General features: G+C 42.6%; 1 protein-coding gene across 2 annotated transcripts in view; it reads left to right on the top strand.

The window, feature by feature from the left end:
- The window catches only part of GRIN2B (glutamate ionotropic receptor NMDA type subunit 2B), a 253183-nt gene that overhangs the window by 193705 nt on the left and 39488 nt on the right, over positions 1–19990 (top strand). The window contains exons 8-11 of one of the 2 annotated variants that reach the window (XM_021712674.1): positions 3210–3370; positions 5505–5692; positions 9008–9246; positions 11637–13515. In XM_021712674.1, coding sequence (XP_021568349.1) covers positions 3210–3370; positions 5505–5692; positions 9008–9246; positions 11637–13493 — 2445 coding nt within the window. In that variant the 3' untranslated portion in view covers positions 13494–13515. Of the gene's footprint in view, positions 1–3209; positions 3371–5504; positions 5693–9007; positions 9247–11636; positions 17569–19990 lie in introns of those variants that run through there. The other variant, XM_008058696.2, reaches the window with a different exon arrangement.

Here is a 19990-nt window from a genome sequence, read left to right as displayed (position 1 = left end):
CTCTTTATCTACCTCTATACTAATGTACACTGTCAAGATGACTGTAACTTTATTTCATTGTATTTTATTTTTTGAGTTGGAGTCTCACTCTGTCACCCAGACTGGAGTGCAGTGGCCTCTCCCGGCCACTGCAGCCTCGACCTGCTGGGCTCCGGCACGCCTTCCGCCTCAGCCTTCCGAGTAGCTGAAACTACAGGCATGTGCTACCACGCCTGGCTGATTTTTTTTTATTTATTGTAGAAATGAGGTCTCGCCAAGTTGCCCAGGCGGGTCTCGAACCAGCGGGCTCAGGCAATCCACTCACCTCAGCCTCCCAAAAGCGCGGGATTACAGGCTGAGCCACCAAGCCGGGAAACTGTAACTTTATAATGAATCTTGAAGTCAGATGGAATAAGTGCTTCAATTTTGTTCTTCTTTTTCACAGTTCTTTTTTGGCTATTCTAGATCCTTTATCATTTCTTTAGTTTTTATTTACTTAGAAATGCAATCATAAAACAGCATTCAGAAATATAAAGGTAATTTTAAAATAAAAGTTACTATAAAGCTGTATGGAAACTTTCTATAATGTAGCTTCACCAGGAAGCGAGGCACTTCTGTGTACTGGGTTCCATTTGGTTATTCAAAAATTATTGCATACACCTTGCACTGATTTGCAATTTTCAGAAAAATTAGAGCATAATAATTTATACCAGAATTATATTAAACATAATTACAACTTTCATTGATGTTTCAGGAAATACTTTGGGCCCTGGAGTATCTTAGTCATTGTAAGCATCAGTTGTCATTGTCCTAACAGAGTGGGAAATTACTGATTAAAAGGAGCTAATTGGTTGTACTGCTGTCTACCATAGTATTTACTCTACTTTTGATTTGGGGAATACCTTCCTTCAAACATCTGAAGTGTCAGACTTGATAGTGATATGCAAAGCATTTTTGTGTCTGTCTCTTCCAATAAAGCATATCTGTGTTTACTTTGAGCTTGCTATCTGCTAGGGACAGTGAAAAGTAATATTAATTAAGAGTAACTGATAATGTTAGCTATCACTGCCACTGTGTGATGTTGAACAAATTACTTACCCTCTTTGGGCCTCAGTTTTATCATTTGTGAAATGAAAGATTTGAACTAGTTGACCTTGAGTAGCCCGTTCAGCTCTGAATTTTTCTTACTCTTTTGTGGTACCTTTATTCGCTTAAAAAAATCACCACCCTTTAAAAATATCCAAACAAAAACTCTTAATGGCAAAAAGCACTATGATGAAACAAAGGGGGAGCTTTTCTCATCAAGAAGTAGTAGTCTTTGGATGTATCACAGATTGCCTAACACTACTGCATGACTCTACTGTTATCCATGGCCAATCCTGAGCAATTAAGATGGTATTTATGGTTCCTGGTGATGTGACATTTTGTGAACCATGAAACTCCCATATTCTGACAAAGAAATGAATTATTTCTAAACCCAGGCAATCCCAAAGGCTCAAAGTTTTCTTGATTTGGCAGGTTAGATTTTCGAATATATTTCCAATGTAAAGGTCCAGTATTGAAACCAAGAGGACTTTAAATGGCTTCATTGTCTTTTCTATTGCAAAACACAGCAAAGCTACAATGATCATTGCTGTACTAATAGAAAGAGAGACTTGGAGAACCAGAAGTTTACTAGGAAATAAAGAATATGGACCTGAATTTAAACTTATAGACGGGAACAGTTTTTGAGATCAGGTGCTGTGCCAAGCACTTATTATGCATTATGCCATTTAATCCTCACAACAATCTTGAAAACTAGGCACCATCACCCCTCCTTACATATGAGGGAATCGTGCACAGAGAACGTATGTTACTTGCCCAAGATCACACAATAGTAAGTGGTAGAGCTATTCTTTAATCCATATCGATTTCAATCTAGAACTTAAACTCTTAATGACAGCCGGGCTCGGTGGCTCAGCCTGTAATCCCGCACCTTTGGGAGGCTGAGGTGAGTGGATTACTGAGCCCGTGGGTTCGAGACCCTCCTGGGCAGGTGAGACTTCATCTCTATGATAAATCAAAAATGAGCCGGGCATGGTAGCGCGCGCCTGTAGTTCCAGCTACTTGGAAGGCTGAGGCAGAAGGATCTCCGGAGCCCAGCAGGTCGAGGCTGCGGTGGCCGGGAGTGGCCACTGCACTCCAGTCTGGGCGACAGAGTGAGACTCCATCTCAAAAAAAAGACATCAGAGACTAGCTCTCTTAACTTAGCCAGCACATTTAGAAAGTAATTGGATTTGCAGCATGAACTCTAATGATCTAAACCAAGAATAACAAGTACTGATGGGTCACTTTGGGGATGACTTGATGGAAGGAAAAATTCACAGAAGGTTTTCTGAGGAAATGGTTTTGAGTTCTGTTTTGAAACTGAAGTCATGAATTGGCCTAGAGAGAAAGGTGAGTTTGTGCTGAGGAAATGAACTCTATGAGGCTGGTAAGATACAAATGAACAAATTATGTGTTCGGGAAGTAACATAAAGATGTATTCATTGCAAGATAATAGCGAGAAATAATACTGATGGCATAGGGGTAAGAATCCAAGAGGTTTCACTTTATTATGAGAGGCACTGGAGATCCACTCTCAGTTTTCAAGCAAGGGGGAGCATAATTAAAACTGCCTTGATCTGACAATATATCCTACAGCTCATGTGAGATAAATATGAGCTTTGAGTGCATCAGGGAAAGTCAAGGAAAAATTTCTTAGAAAAATATATTTGCTAACTCAACAAATTATCTTCAGGAGTGTAACATAACTCACTTTACTAAGGTCCTGTGGCCTTAATAGTGCAATGACGATGTATTTTAGGCCCTTAAATGAAAAGGCCTGATGCGGATTTTACATACTTTTTAGAAATAAAAGTGTCTAGTCCACTGCAGTTAGCTAACAGCACATTCCTTTTTGTCCCATCATCACTGGTATTGTTCAGTGTTCACAAAAGGACCACACAAGTGTTCTAGATTAAAGTCAGGGTTGGGCAAATAAAAATCTCTGAACAATATGTATTCAACTGAGTTGAATCGAAGTCCACTTTCAGATGGCAATTGCTGCTCCTGAGTGAGGGCTAATGTATTTGGTGAATTATAGTTGAATCCCTTCCATTATAAAGCCACTAATGCTAACTCTTCACATTTTCTAAAGTGCTTTCTTTCTCTTTCTCTTTCTCTTTCTCTCTGTTTCTTTCTCTCTCCAGTTCCAGAGACCTAATGACTTCTCACCCCCTTTCCGCTTTGGGACTGTGCCCAACGGCAGCACGGAGAGGAATATTCGCAATAACTATGCAGAAATGCATGCCTACATGGGGAAGTTCAACCAGAGGGGTGTAGATGATGCACTGCTCTCCCTGAAAACTGGGTAAGATGTGCTTCCAAGCTCAGAGGACTTGATATGGTTCTCACATTTATTAAACATATGTTGAATCAGATGTCCTAGTATACAATGCCTGGTGCCATAAAAAGTTAAATCAAAAACTTTATCTGCTCTTTATAGGTTTCCAAGTTAAATTTGCTAGTATAATTTAGGTCAGTGTACAAAGACTTCCATGCTATTATTTATACTCCTGTGTATTTTTTTTTTACAAATTATTTTCTACTTGCACCAATGTAACCAGGAAATAGAAACTAAATAGATATAAAATAAGAAGAGTCAAGTATAAGGTTTATATATTATGTATAATATAAAGACCTGCTGTCTAAGAGGTGAAAATGATGCTTCTGCTGGGCTCGGTGGCTCAGCCTGTAATCCCACGCATTTGGGAGGCTGAGGTGAGTGGATTGCCTGAGTCCGCGGGTTCGAGACCCGCCTGGGCAACCTGGTGAGACTTCATCTCTACAATAAATCAAAAATTAGCCGGGCGTGGTAGCGCGCGCCTGTAGTTCCAGCTACTTGGAAGGCTGAGGTGGAAGGATTGCCGGAGCCCAGCAGGTCAAGGCTGCGGTGGCCGGGAGTGGCCACTGCATTCCAGTCTGGGTGACAGAGTGAGACTCCAACTCAAAAAAAAAAAAAAAAAAAATGATGCTTCTGGTACCTTATGGACAAGAAAGAAACAGAAGGACAAAAGTATAGAAGTTTTTAGAGGAATGTGTTGACTGATCTCCAGTTCCAGCTTATGTTGGCATTCTCTGTGATCCAGTTCTGCATCCTCAGGAGTATTTGTCCATGAAAAGGAACTCATAAACTACAAGTTTATTGGCTTGCATAGTCCCAGTCATGCTGGTCCCTTTGTTCATTTGGCTTCCAGAAGGAAGATGATAGACAATGGAGCATTCAAGATTTTGAGATTAGTAGGCCCAGGGGTCTTTTAGTTTATTTCCTTTGTTATATGATGACTAGCAGCACTCAAACCTCCTCTTAATGCCCTTGTAGCTCCAGGTCTGGAAGAGCCACCTAGACACATGATTACTTAAAATAGATTCTATTTTATTACCACAAATAAAGCCACAGGAGATTTCAGAAGACGAGATTTGAGCTTGGGGGTAGGACCACTTTGGGGAATCTGACACCTTCTATACCCACTGTTCTCATTCATACCAGAGCTTTGGTTTTTTTGATGTGTCAAAAAGGTAATTTTTATAAAATGTTTGGTGTCTCATCATGCCAGAAAGGACTTGACTTTTGTTTTGTTTTTCTCAACAAGGAACAAAGTTATTTAACTTATAAAAATGAAGGGGATGATGCAATGCTTTTATTTTTGCAGACCTCTCTATTACCCTTGTGGCTATATCTGAATTTCTTCCTCTACTTTTGATACGTTTTTAAAAGTTTGTTCTAAGTATTGATTGACATCTTCCTGCCACCACTCCTGATCTTATTCCTTCCCCTATGTATGTCTTCCTGGAAAAGCACAATACATGAAATGAGATTCCTATATGTTTAGGAACTATATGTTATAGTTTATATATTTGAGAAAATTCCATTCTTGTGGTTGCACACATTTGCTCTGACACAAGCCTGTGCTGTCACCACCCCAGCCCCTCACCTCTATTCTTGTGCTGCACAACAGACTACTGGAACCTTTCAGACCACAAAAATAGCATTGCATGTCTATTGAAACACAAACACCCACACTCATCCCCACTCTGGACTGTAATGAACTGAGACACGAAAAATGTTATATAAATCTAACCCATGCTATTTGTTGCTCGTTGTGGTGGTTACTTTTCATTATTTCTGTTATTATTTTTATTGATTCCTTTTGACTCCGTCTCCTTTTCAGCCACAGCTTATGAGTTGGCTCTAGGCCCAACTCACATTCTCATCATTCCCGGTGGGAGGAAAAGAACTCCTCCTTTCAATCTCAGATCGCATAAAGAACAGCCTGAGATTTAGGCTTTAGATTCTGGCAAAGTTTCAACTTAAACCTCACTTTGAACAAATTCTCCCCACAGTTTTCTGGAACCCTACTGCTTCATATTAATGGCCCCCTAGGTAGTTTTGTTCTAAAATTCCTCCACTGGATTTTGTTTGCTTGCTTTTTTTTCTTGTGCAGGAAACTGGATGCCTTCATCTATGATGCAGCAGTGCTGAACTATATGGCGGGCAGAGATGAAGGCTGCAAGCTGGTGACTATTGGCAGTGGGAAGGTCTTTGCTTCCACTGGTTATGGCATTGCCATCCAAAAAGATTCTGGGTGGAAGCGCCAGGTGGATCTTGCGATCCTGCAGCTCTTTGGAGATGGTGAGTTCAAGAAAGGAAATATGCCCATTTGTCCTCTACCGATGGCTAGTCCAAAACATCAGTCTTTTCTTCCCCTCCATTTTTTAACCTGTGCATTTCCAGAAAAGCTTCTCATAGTATACTGGGAAGTTTGGGAGTATTTATTAGTTTCCTGTTGCTGCCACAAAAAAAGTGCCACACATTGAGTGGCTTAAACTACGGAAAGTTCTTATCTCACAGTTCTGGAGGGTAGGAGTCTGAAATCAAGGTTTCAGCAGGGTCGGTTCCTTCTGGGGACTGCTTGTGAGAATCTGTTTCATGACTCTTCCCAGTATCTGGTAGTTTGCTGGTAATCCTTGATGTTTCTTGTCTTGTAGAAGCAACACCCTGATCTCTGCCTTCATGTTTGCGTAGTGTGCTACTAGTGTGTACATTCTCCCTCTGTATGTGTCTGTGTCTGAATTTCCCTGTTTCTTAAGAATACCAGCTAGTCATTTTAGATTAGGGGCTCACTCTACTCTCAGATGACCTCATCTTAACTAATAACAACTACAATGACCCTATTTCCAAATGAAGTCCCATCTCAAGGTACCAGGGGCTGGAATTTCAACATATGAATTTTAGTTGAACACCACATCTTCCAACCCATAACAGGGAGAAAGATAGGCGGAGAGGATGAAAGTGTTTGTCAAGGAGGTATTTTTCAGAGTTGCCTGCTATAACTGAACCTCCAGGAATAAAGTAGAAGAGTCTGCTATCAGATGCTACAATAAATCATCTCACATGTGGCCAAAATAGTAGATGAAACTGTGCAAAGTCTCTGATCTTTATGTGCCCAGAGAAATAAACTTGTAGCCATCTACTTAGTTAGTTAGTTAGTTATTTGCTTATTTATTTATTTATATCTTTAGAGGGTACAAATAATATTTGTTTACATGGTTGCATTGTATAGTGGCAAAGAAGTCTGGGCTTTAAGTGTACCCACCACTCCTACCTGTGTACATTGTACCAAATAGGTGAGATTTCATCCCTCCACCCTTTCTCCCCTTTCTCTCCTGAGTCTTCAGTGTCCATTATATCATCCTCTAGGCCTTTTGCAGATCCTTAGTTTAGCTCCCACTTATAAGTGATAACATGCAGTGTTTGGTTTTCTGTCCTGTATTATTTCACTTAGGATAATGATCTTCAATTCCATCTGAGTTGCTGCAAAAGACATTATTTCATTCTTTTTGTTGTCCAAATAGTATTCCATAGTGTATATATACCACATTTTCATTATCAACTGATCAGCTGATGGATATTTAGGTTGATTCTGTGTCTTTGCAATTATGAATCATGTTGCGATAAACATGTGAGTGCAAGTATCTTTTGAATATAACCTCTGATCCTTTGGATACATACCTAGTAGTGGGGTTTCTGGATCAAATGGTAGATCTACTTTTAGTTCTTTGAGAAATCTCCATACTGATTCCCATAGAGGCTGTACTGATTTACACTCCCACCAACAATGTATCAGCACTCCTTTTTCACAGTATCCATGCCAGCATCTATTTTTTTTAAAAAAAAAATTGTAATAATGGCCATTCTCATTGATGTAAGGTGATATCTCATTGTAATTTTAATTTGCATTTCCCTAATGATGATTCTACATCTCTTTAGTCTTCCCTCTCTCCCATCTTGCTCTTTCAGCTGAAAGAGGCAAAAGGCAGGGCTAGGGTTCTCAGAAGCAGACACCACCAGTCATTCTCCAATGTCATCCTGGCAGCAGACTGAGCAGCTACCTTGAGTTGAGAAAATCTCATCTCCTATGTAATTATACTCCTGTCTTCTTCACCCCTCTTCACTCCACTGCCCAAAGTACCTACTTTTTCTGTTAGTCTCATAGAAACTAATTCAATTCCGGATGAGCAGCCAGACTCTACTTGGCTTCACCAGCCATCAGCCAAGTGGCTCTCTAAGTTATACCTGCAGAAGCTTTGCCATTATGGATGGGATCAGAAGCAGAAGACCACAGGTGGATTTTTAGACTTCAGGTGAAGTTGGCTGTTCCACTAGTTAGGAGAGCAGGGTTGATCAAAGAAATGAGTAAAAAGTGATTTGATTAACATTGAAAAAAGGAAAGTGCTATGGAGTGTTAACAAGTCGTTTTGTAATAAGAGCTTCTATAATTTTAGTGTAGTTGTCACATAAAGGCAATAATGAAAACCGCATCCATGAGAAAGATGATTTGCAAAAGTTGCCAAAGCTTCAGTCAGATTATGCAAACAAAGCTCAAATTTTAACCACACTAGAACTATTGGAAGGGGCAATTTTTCTTCATGAGATTTTCAGAATTTTGCTTGTATAGAATTAGATGCATTCTAGAGAACATTTTTCCCCTCCGTTAGTCTGGAATTTCTACCTTTCTACTTCCTGGTATCCAGTGGATAAAGGTCATTGAAATTTGACAGGAATTAAAGTAATCAATGTGTGCTTAAGCAATGTTAAAAGGAAGCAGATCTGTATTTGGTGGTCTTATTTTACCCAACCTTACTCCTCTTTGCTCTTTATATTTCAGTGTTCCTCTGCAACAAGAGATCAGTAAATCTGTAGGGCCCTAGGGAATCAATCAATCGCTCTGCCTATCTTTCTCTGTCCCTTTTATCCCTACCCAATCTGCTTTGCTCAATTTGAAGAGCGATTTTCTGAATCACTTGTTCAATTATGTTGTTTCCCACTGTCTATAAAGAGAGTAGAATGCTTAGTCTGATACTCAGGTCTTCAGCACTCTTGCATTAATCTCTTTTATTCAGCTTCTTTTGCCAACTGTTATTGTGTTTGAACTGTCCTGCATGCCTTTCCCTAAACAAGCCTTGTGTTTTCCCATTGATCATGGTATTCCTGCTGCTTGGAGTGCCTTTTTGTCAATGTAAATTAAAATTTACCCATCCAACATGCTCACCTCCAAGTCCTACCTACCTCATGAAAACCCACTGGCAACTCTATTCACAAAATTACTCTCGCTACTTTGAACTCTTGTTACCTGTATATAACTTGCTATATTAGGTATTTATATACTACTTTATGTTAGATAGATAATGGACAACAGAATCAATGGCTCTTGTCACCTGCAGTACTCACATTAAATTTTCATTGAATACTTATTGAGTTGATTGATGAATCAATGTGTAATGGCATTAATAAAATGACTATTCACTTTCTCTATTTATTTTCTTTGTCTCCTTGTCTCTTTCTTGTGATTTTCTCTTTCTTCCCCAATACCCCTCTCTTCTTCTTTTCTCTACTATTCTCCTCTTGTCTCTCTTTATCTGTTTTCCTTCTCTATCCTGTCTCCAGGGGAAATGGAAGAACTGGAAGCTCTCTGGCTCACTGGCATTTGCCATAATGAGAAGAATGAGGTCATGAGCAGCCAACTGGACATTGACAACATGGCAGGAGTCTTCTATATGTTGGGAGCGGCCATGGCTCTCAGTCTCATCACCTTCATCTGCGAACACCTTTTCTATTGGCAGTTCCGGCATTGCTTTATGGGTGTTTGTTCTGGCAAGCCTGGCATGGTCTTCTCCATCAGTAGAGTAAGTACTTTGATTTAAATGCCTAGAGCTCATTAAAGACAGCTTGCCTAGTACTGTGCAAAGCAGAGAGACCCAAGAGAGCCTTAGGTTGCTAAAGCAAGAAACTACATCATGCACATTTCCCCAGGAGTTTGTATGATAAAATTTCAAGTGGTTCAAGAAAAATGGATTATACTATATTTCCTTCAAGAAACAGCTTTCTGTGTGGGATTTGGGCATTTGGTTCTCTATAAGAACTGGCAGATCTATCAAAATGGAAAAATCTGGCTTTTTACCAAAAGCCTCCCATCACCATTAGTTAATTTTGTATTGCCTGTTTTAATCATTTACTCCTTTAAGAAATCACATTTCTACTTAAGTAATGAAATGTAACATATCTCTCCTATTCTAACATACAAAGGTATATTATTGGTGGTTTTGCTGTTCCACTCTATGTTTTAACCATGTGTGGGCCACTGGAATTAAAGAACTTAACAGAAACTTCAGAAATAAGGCCTGACTCATAAAAAATTTATATTCTAGAAACTTCTTTAATTAAAAAAAGAGTACAACTCCTAGGTCATTATTTATGTCTCTTCTTTATTTCTAGTCCAAAGTGAGACATTAGGAATACAGTTTTATATATAAACAGAAGGTCACAGGGAGAAATTTTTTGTTTTTGTTTTTTAATAGGCTTCTTTTGATTTTTATTAACAAAGTTGTGGGACCTATTTATGAGAGGTAAACTCAAATGCCCTTTTAGAATTGAGGTCCAGTTTCCAGATATGACCAATTTTGACTCGAATGGAGTTACGTAAGAAAGTAGATTTCTCATTCAATTATTTCATCTTTTGGTCATCTTCCTGTAGTATTTTACTGATAGAGAAAAATGCCTTCATTTCCTTTCTTGTGAGTTAATTCAGGTCACTGAGTAATATCAGAACCAGAGGATGGAACTTGGGGTAGTTATGATCCCTAAACCATGTTGTTCCCCTGGGTGACCCCTTCCTAAGGTCTCAGATAGGGTGATGCCAGAAACCATAGAAGCTAGTGACTCCCATAAAATCCCAATCAGAGACCTTTGACAGAATCAATTCCTCTGTAGAGGAAAAAAATGCTTGGCATTTTTTCCTGGCCTTAATCAAGAAGTGTTAGAAAAAACGACAGGAAAGAAAGTTGAGTAGCCTCACCTTAAAGATCTTCTGTAACACAATGAGGCTCACTTCCTCTAAACCTTTCTTTTGTCCCATTTAGTTGCCATTCTCCTTCTAGCTTTCTTTCCTCTCATTCCCATTCATTGGGATGACTTCTCTTTCCAGATTAATCTCCCTTGTTGTAAAGGCACAATTCAAACAACCTCCCTGAATACCTACCCTAACAGAGGAGAAAAGTTCCAAGTGTGTCCATCTTTCAAGTCAGGAAGCAAGATGGATGTGAGCAGTAGGTTGGCTTGACTTTAGAACCGAACATGCCAAGCCCTCCAGGAACTCAACCCATTCCTTCTCCTAGATGGTGTTCTTTAAAGCTTTGTTCAGGGAGCTGTACACAGGGAGTTCTTGATCAATACTAATTTGTTAAGACATTAATTATTTATGATAATGTTAAGTGAGTGAGAAGGTATAAGAAGGAAAGCAGGAACTAAACAGAGAATAAGTGAGAGAATTCAACCAGGGAGTTATTTATTCCTATTTAGCACTGGATATTTGTCCCAATTCTTCCCTCCCACGGTGTAGAACACAGCAGGAGAAAAATCCTTCTTTGACCCCAGGGCTTCCTAATTCTCTCTCTCTCTCTCTGTGAATTTTGTTTATGCTTGGCTCAAGAAGAGAATTGCTCAGCTGTTATTTGGTGACCACATTTCTAAAAGCTGCTCAAATTTTGTCAGAGCTGGAAAAATGTAGCAATTGCAAGTTACTGAGCTGCCCTGTGCTCTAGTACCAGCCAAGAGTGGCTAGCCAAGGCAGAACAACCTTCACATATACAGAGCAGTGCCATTTATTTCCCGGGGGCTGACAATATTTTTTGCTATGGGTTGATACAATGGTCTCATTTTTAAGATGTGAAAATCTGGGCACAGAAAGGAAAATTAAAGTGAGTCAATGATGGATTTGAGGCAAAAGCACCACATCTTATGATTCCAGTCTATCTGCTCAAGTTACTTGGTGTAACCATGCCCCCTCTTCCATGGCCCAGTCACTGATGTTAGCTTATGACATGCAACTTGCTAAATTCAGGGGGAAAAGTTAGACAAGCTTCTAGCACATCTTTCTATGAGTATATTAGATTGTGTGGGCCATGCCTTCCTTGACTCTTTCTTATCCAGTTAGGCAATCTGTGGTGAGAGAGTGTTCTTTATAGTCATGTTCAGCCTCTCTGGAGACTTCATCTGACCCATCCTGTTCTGACTTCAGGGTATCTACAGCTGCATCCATGGAGTGGCCATCGAGGAGCGCCAGTCCGTGATGAATTCCCCCACTGCGACCATGAACAACACACACTCCAACATCCTGCGCCTGCTGCGCACCGCCAAGAACATGGCGAACCTGTCGGGGGTGAATGGCTCCCCGCAGAGTGCGCTGGACTTCATACGGCGTGAGTCGTCCGTCTATGATATCTCAGAGCACCGCCGCAGCTTCACACATTCCGACTGCAAGTCCTACAACAACCCGCCCTGTGAGGAGAACCTTTTCAGTGACTACATCAGTGAGGTGGAGAGAACATTTGGGAACCTGCAGCTGAAGGACAGCAATGTGTACCAAGACCACTACCACCATCACCACCGGCCCCACAGCATCGGCAGTGCCAGCTCTATCGACGGTCTCTACGACTGTGACAACCCGCCCTTCACCACCCAGCCAAGGTCCATCAGCAAGAAGCCCCTGGACATCGGCCTGCCGTCCTCCAAGCACAGCCAGCTGAGTGACCTGTACGGCAAGTTCTCCTTCAAGAGCGACCGCTACAGTGGTCATGATGATTTGATCCGCTCCGACGTCTCGGACATCTCCACCCACACAGTCACCTATGGGAACATCGAGGGCAATGCTGCCAAGAGGCGCAAGCAGCAGTATAAGGACAGCCTGAAGAAGCGGCCAGCGTCGGCCAAGTCCAGGCGGGAGTTTGATGAGATCGAGCTGGCCTACCGGCGCCGACCGCCCCGCTCCCCTGACCACAAGCGCTACTTCAGGGACAAGGAAGGGCTCCGGGACTTCTACCTGGACCAGTTCCGGACAAAGGAGAACTCACCCCACTGGGAGCACGTGGACCTGACCGACATCTACAAGGAGCGGAGTGATGACTTTAAGCGCGATTCGGTCAGTGGTGGAGGGCCCTGTACCAACAGGTCCCACCTCAAACACACGACAGGCGACAAACACGGCGTGGTCAGTGGGGTACCGGCACCTTGGGAAAAGAACCTGACCAACGTGGAGTGGGAGGACCGGTCCGGGGGCAACTTCTGTCGCAGCTGCCCCTCCAAGCTGCACAACTACTCCACGACCGTGACAGGTCAGAACTCGGGCAGGCAGGCGTGCATCCGGTGTGAGGCTTGCAAGAAAGCGGGTAACCTGTATGACATCAGCGAGGACAACTCCCTGCAGGAACTGGACCAGCCGGCTGCCCCAGTGGCGGTGACCTCGAATGCCTCCACCACCAAGTACCCTCAGAGCCCGACCAATTCCAAGGCCCAGAAGAAGAACCGGAACAAACTACGCCGGCAGCACTCCTACGACACCTTCGTGGATCTGCAGAAGGAAGAAGCTGCCTTGGCCCCCCGCAGCGTTAGCCTGAAAGACAAAGGCCGGTTCATGGATGGCAGCCCCTACGCCCACATGTTTGAGATGCCAGCCGGTGAGAGCACCTTTGCCAACAACAAGTCCTCAGTGCCCACTGCCGGACACCACCACCACAACAACCCTGGCGGCGGCTACATGCTCAGCAAGTCGCTCTACCCTGACCGGGTCACGCAAAACCCTTTCATCCCCACTTTTGGGGACGACCAGTGCTTGCTCCATGGCAGCAAATCCTACTTCTTCAGGCAGCCCACGGTGGCGGGGGCGTCGAAAGCCAGGCCAGACTTCCGGGCCCTTGTCACCAACAAGCCGGTGGTCTCGGCCCTTCACGGGGCTGTGCCAGGCCGTTTCCAGAAGGACATCTGTATAGGGAACCAGTCCAACCCCTGTGTGCCTAACAACAAAAACCCCAGGGCTTTCAATGGCTCCAGCAATGGGCATGTTTATGAGAAACTTTCTAGTATTGAGTCTGATGTCTGAGTGAGGGAAGAGAGAGGTGAAGGTGGGTATGGGAGGGTAAGGCTGTGGGTCGTGTGGTGCGCATGTCACGGAGGGTGACGGGGGTGAACTTGGTTCCCATTTGCTCCTTTCTTGTTGTTTTAATTTATTTATGGGATCCTGTAGTTCTGGTTCCGACTGAGGGCAACCCTGGTGACCAGCACCATCTCTCCTCCTTTTCGCACTTCTCTTCCTCCTCCCCCGTCTGTCAGCCATTCCCGTTCCCACGAGACGCTGTAGGGGGCCCCCTAGGCAGGGGAGGGTGGAGTGGAGCGGGAGAGAGGAAGTACCGCATGTGAGCTTTCTTCCCGTGTGGAAAAGCTCCTTGCCACCGACTTGGAGGGAAGCTCGGAGAACCAAACGGTGGCCACGTGAGCACAGAGGTAGCTTCTCCCAAGCTGAATTTTTTTGCTTAGGTGAGGAAGCAAAAGCATCTAAGTGAGACCATTTAGCATAGTGCTTGGGATTGAAAGAAGACTTTGGCTAAATTCTTGCTGCTTAGAAGACATCTGCCTAGGGATTATGTGCCAAGCAGAGGGTGGAGGCCATGTGTGTTTATATATAAGCCAAAAAATGTTTGCTTCAACTTCATGAGACTTGAGAGTAGTGAACTAGAAAAGGCTATTGGTGGAGGAGTGGATTCTTGAACAAACTGGAAAGTACATTAAAACGGTGTGTTGGAGGCAAGAGCAGGTGAATCGTGTGTGCATGTATGTCTACGTACACTTGCACACATGTGTAGTCAGGTGCCTCTAAATGTGTAGAAGGCAACCTTGACTCGCTAGGTCATTTCTTTCACCACCCTTCAGCAGTGCACTTGTTTTGGCTTATATACAAACAGAGATGGTCATGTGTTACCTGAATTTTGGTTGTCTCTCCCCTTCACCCTTCCTGAATGAGGATGGAAGTTCTTGACAAAGAAGAGTCTGTGGTCTAGACAAGAAAGGTGGCAGGCAATCCTGCAAGAGCTAGGTACAAAAATCATTCCTCAGTGATTGCCAATTGTTACAATCAGGTTAGGCCAAGAACTTTCCAGGAAGGAAGGCTATAGAGAAACATAAACAGCTGTGATTCTTTTGCCCACACTGGAGAGCAAAAGATTCTATAAAGCTCTTCTGAGATTTGACACCCTCAACTGGCCAAGGTTTGGGGAGGAGCTAAGTAAGGGTTTGAAGAAGAGAGGAGTTGTTTCTGGTAGGGTAAGTGAGAGAGGGGGATGTTTCCAATGCTTTGATCCCTTCTTACTTAACCTGATGCTGGAAGAGTGGGCTTCTTTCCCCAGAACTGATTACAATTGATGTGGAAAAGACGGTTAAGAGAAATGAGCTCGCCTCCAGGAGTACAGCTCAGGAGGCGAGGAGAGAAGGGGAGAGACTGGGAAGAGGGGGAAGGGAGAGGAGGAGGGGAAGGATTCTCCGCTATCCCTTTGGGCCTGGCTCCCTGGGAATGTGACTTGAGCCCAGAGTGAACACTCTTGGTCGAGCCCTTCCACCTTCCTGTAACACCTCCTGTTCCTCTCAGCTTGTACCGTTCGAGAATTTAAGAAATATATGTGTAAAGCTCCAGGGATGAGAATGCTGGCCAACGTGATGCCCCCTTCCCTTAAAGTTGGAAAACCGAGAAGGGAAATGAATATTTGTCACCGCTGGTCCTGAAACTGGGGGTAGAGGGGTTCTGTGCGTCAGTTCCACTGTCCTGCCATCCTCCGCTACACAGGGTGGCATCCAAAGAGCCCCAGGTCTGTTTGGAAGCTTGACTGCAGGACCGCCATGTTGCACACAGGACACACAAACCAGAAAGGTGCTCATTCTCCTCTGGAAGGAAGCTGCCATGTCTCTTCAAGTCACACCCTCCAGGGTTGCTCTTTGCCTTCCTGTTTGCCCTGACGCGTGACCCTTCCTTATCCCCGCCCTTGACTGCTGTCCCTCACCCTCCTCCTTGAGTTTTACCTCAGTATCTTTCATTTTAAAGCCAACCGAAGGCCTTGTAAAGCTTTGTTTTCTTTCTAAAATGAACGTGGGGGCAAGGGGCTGAACCTCTCACAGATTTGGAGAGAGGAGCACGGAGTGCTTTACCTTAGATTCAAGGAAAGACTTTGAGAGAGAGGACAGAGGGCGTGAGGCATCTCCAGGAGGAAGAAGGCGAAGGGCCATGTAAACATCGCTTCAACCTGACTCTGTCCACGAGTCGGGCTCATCCCCTCATCTTCCTCTTACCTCACCCCTTAAAAATAAAAAACCAAACCAACTAACCTAGCGAACAGCAATCTAGAACCAAGGGGGCTCTTTCAGTCTCCACTGGCGACAGAAATCAAGATGGTGTTTATTTCATATGTAAATATTTTGTTTTCTAATTAATTTTGTATAGATAAAGTGTTCTCTTGTGAGTATTCAGGGTGTTGGGCTGGAGGGAGTGGGGTGGGGATGGGAATGAGGGGGAAAAAAGTGTTTTGTTATGGGTTTTCATTTTCCACTGGGGGAATTGTTTTGTGTGGCTTTTGCTTCAGGGTATCTGGAAATAGTGTATGCCAATGGAGGCCACTTTGGTGAAAAAGCCAGGGGAAAGTAATTTGTGTCCATCCCCCTCAAACCATCTTCTTACTGGTCTGTGAGAAATGTTCATGCACTTTGGCCTGGGATTTGCATGGGATCTTGCTTTGACTCTAAGCAAACCCCAGGTCTAACTCCTGTCTTCTCGGTAGACCCTAGGTTATCAGCATTCCATGTGAAGACAGGCTGGTGGCACCATATTTTCTCTGTCAGTACCTCGGGTAGGAAAGAGTCCCCAAAGAGCCTAAAACAGAATAGAGGTCAAATTAACCTCCCATTCTTGGTGTGGCTGAAAGCTTTCAGGAAGCTCAATCCTGAGAAATCTCACAGCAGCCTCCTCTGATGTTTAACAAGCATCTCAGTCGTCAGACTCTTTTTTCCCCAGTACCCAGCACTTACCTGCTCCCTGCTATACCCCCACCCTTAAAGGTCAGTCCTTCAAGCACACCTGGGGAATTTCCACTGACTGTAATTTTTGAAGCATGAGGTACCTTGTTACAGAGAGGTAGCGCTGGATATGCGTCTTACATGTTTGCATGCTTTTCTGAAAAAGATGACCAGGTCCACTCAAAACTCAGTGGCAAGATGATTCCCATTGAAAGGCTGTTGAAGTGAGTTTTAGAGGTAAGAGGGTGGGTATGCGAGGGATGGTGCCAATAGTGGCTCTTTATTTGCCTTGCCTTCATTACTGCCATCAGGAAGGTGCTACTGGCCTTGAGCCAGGTGTTCATAACCTGGCCTTGGGTAAACCAGACAAATAGAATTTCTTACACTAGACTGTTGGCTTTGTGGAGGTTGGCAACCTCTCTCTCTCTTTACCACAGGATGAGATTTTCAAATCCATTTACCCAGCATATTACGTTACATTTTTTTTCCTATCCTCCCATCATGAAAGCTGTCAGCTGGATAATTTCATTTTTCTAAACCCCTTATTTGGCCCCTATTGATGACTTTTTCTTCAACTGAATATTTCTATTGGAACCAAGTGAGATATTCATGGTCTGCTCAAGAAAGCTTAAAGAAAGGAAGGATAAAGCATTGTTAATTTCTAGATGTTGCTTAATTCCAGAATAGCAAGCCAGTAAAATGCACGAGGAATAATTCAGCTGTAAGCTCAAGCTATATCGCAGATGGGGATGAACAAATACCCAATCCATCTAAAACTGTGAGATTCTACAGATATCCTCAGGAGCACCTAATATTACCGCTTTCTTCAGAAACCATGCTTTCTCTCTTTGTACCCTCTATCGTTCCCTTCCATGGCAGAATTGGTTGGTGGGTGTGGTCCTATATCACTCCTTTCAGTGGCAGTGCTTAAATCTCAGCATTTCCAGTGACCACAATAATCTGACTCTTGAATTTGCTTGAGTCAAAAATGTGCACACCCCTCAAAGTGATGCATGTACAGTTGACCTTGTTAATCCAAAGTGTGTCACTGTGTATCCTCAGCCAGAACTTGGGAGACATCCTTAATGTGTATTCCCTGTACCGGCCACAGCCATGTTGTGATTGTGGGGGGGAAATCCCAAATGATTCCATTAAATGTTGCTGGTATCAGTAGTGCCAAAATGCATGTGTGATGTGACACAATAACAGTTGTCTATAAAGTTAAGTGAATATCATTCACCCAGTCTTCCGTGGCCATCCGGAATTGCCCAAGGGAAGAGTCTCTGCAGAGTGCTGGACACCTGCACATCTCATTTAAGAACTAGGGTTTCTTTGTTTTTGTTTGGTTTTTAGTTCAAGATTTGGGGACAGAATAACCAGATTGGGCAATAGCCTTTGGAAAAAATCCATTCTAGAACCCACTTTATTCTTTTAATTATCTCTCTGAAAAAACGCTGTCATTGCTTGACACCCTGTGTGTGTCTGTTTGGGTGTGTTAGGAATGATTCAGATGTGCGCATAAATGATGTAACTGCAGTGCTATTGATGAATGTATTTGGTGTTTCATTGTGGCCATACCTTATGTGCTTTCTGAGCCCAAAGCCATATAGGAAATGTATGCTCTGTAGGCTGCTAAACACTACAGCAGAGCCTTGGGTTTCTTCACTTGGGTGTCAGAGACTCTTCCTCCTGTCTAAGGAACTCTTTATGGAGGAGAAGCAGCTAAAGGTGGACAGCCACACTGGGATGAGTCTGGCCTTACATGTGGTCTGTGTATTTCAAGGTCTTGAAAAGGTCTTTCTTTGTCATTCCCCACTCCACTTCAACTACTGGCTTCTCATACAGATTGTGTTGTTTTAGCTCAGCTGCTCATCTGTCATTCAAATGAAAGCCCAGGAAAGGTGACATATTAAGCCATATTAGGGATTTATACATTTAAACACCTAATGTACATTAGGATTCTCATTCCTTTTCCTGGGAATAAGTTATATACATGAGAAGAAGGAGAGAGCAGAGAGCCCTAAGAGTAATACAGTGGGTAACACGGGCACAAGTTCTGGAAAGTAAAGACATTTATACCATATTTCTTCCTGTACCTGCTTTTATTTAAAAATATAGCACCTGAATAAGGCTCCTAGCTAGGAATTATTTTCAATAAAGTCATATGGGTATGTAATTTATGCATTTCCAAATTCAATATCTTGTAGGGCAGGTTAAAGACTGTGACCCTTTCCATAGAAAATGGAAGAATGATGCTTCTCCTCCATGACAGCTTACTGAGTAGACAAGAGGAAAGATCATTTGGATTAGTGGCATAATAAAAAGTTACTGTAATTGTCTGTTCTCTGTCCCAATCCAATTAATCTTCCAATTAACAAAGTTTGTATTCTATACTTCCCACCTCCTTAAGGGGGTACCCAATTATCCCAACACATACTAACTGTAAAGAAGCCATTTGACTCCCAGCTGCTACTTAACCTGTGAAGCAATTATTCTTTTGGTCAATCAGATGTTTGGGACGACACTAAAATGCAGATTAGTCAGTCTGATAACTTCTAATATTGGTCTAGATTTAGGATTCCATTCTAGTTTGGAAGGTTCCAGTCTTATATAAAATCAAAGGATATCTGAATATATCCCACCCTCATCCCATTCCAATCACATTGACTGAATCGCATAGGAGCCCTATGATTCCTATGACTGAGAATGCATAGCCTATCTATCCCCATGACAAAGGTACCCACCAAAAACCTTAAATGAAAGTCAGTGCTGCTATTTCCATGCCTTGGAGAAATTGGTGAAGTTTAAGTCCTCTTGGTTACAATATTTAAGAAAGAAAAAAGAATTTTGCTCAAAGAGTAATGGGTTAGGACAGCAGTACTGGGAATAAGTTAGAAAAGATAGAAAGTTCATTTTTCTGTCCATTTGCATCCAACTCAGAGCTTGTCGTGGTGAGTTTCTGGTGCTGTTTCACGCTTTCAAATATTATTGCTGGTGTGATTATGAAAGTGAGGGCTCCTAAGGAGAACTGAGGGTGAAACACAGAGTGGACGAATAGAATTTCTCAGAGCCTTGGCATTCCAGAATGCAGAATCTGTGTTTTGGCAAAGGTAAAAGAAATGGAACTAGGCGCAAGGATTAAGTTTACAATCAAGCAGCACATCATTAAACCTATTATAAAACCGTTATTTTAAAGATTTGTTTTTTACACTTTAAACCTGAACTCTCTTTATCCTTAATTATTTTAGTGTTGTGATTTAGGGGGTGGAGCAGATTCTAGTACTATGCAGGAGAAAAAAACAAAAGCTCTGGTTAGATATGTTAGTTCAATTAAGCCAATGTCTTTTCAGCACATACCATGTCCCTGGGTAGTTTTATGGAGGATGTAAAAGATTTTTAAAGGGAGTATATTATACTCACATAGAATATATGAATGCGTAAGTATAAAATATTTAAATGTATGTATGAATAGGTGTGCATACATTTGTATGACTATACATGTAGATTTAATATTTTCTGGTTTCAGGGTATGAGTCAAAGATG

The sequence above is a fragment of the Carlito syrichta genome, unplaced genomic scaffold, assembly GCF_000164805.1.
Source record: "Carlito syrichta isolate Samal-C Ts95f unplaced genomic scaffold, Tarsius_syrichta-2.0.1 Scaffold303599, whole genome shotgun sequence".
Classification (NCBI taxonomy): domain Eukaryota; kingdom Metazoa; phylum Chordata; class Mammalia; order Primates; family Tarsiidae; genus Carlito; species Carlito syrichta.
This window is presented reverse-complemented; position numbering and strand designations above follow the sequence as displayed.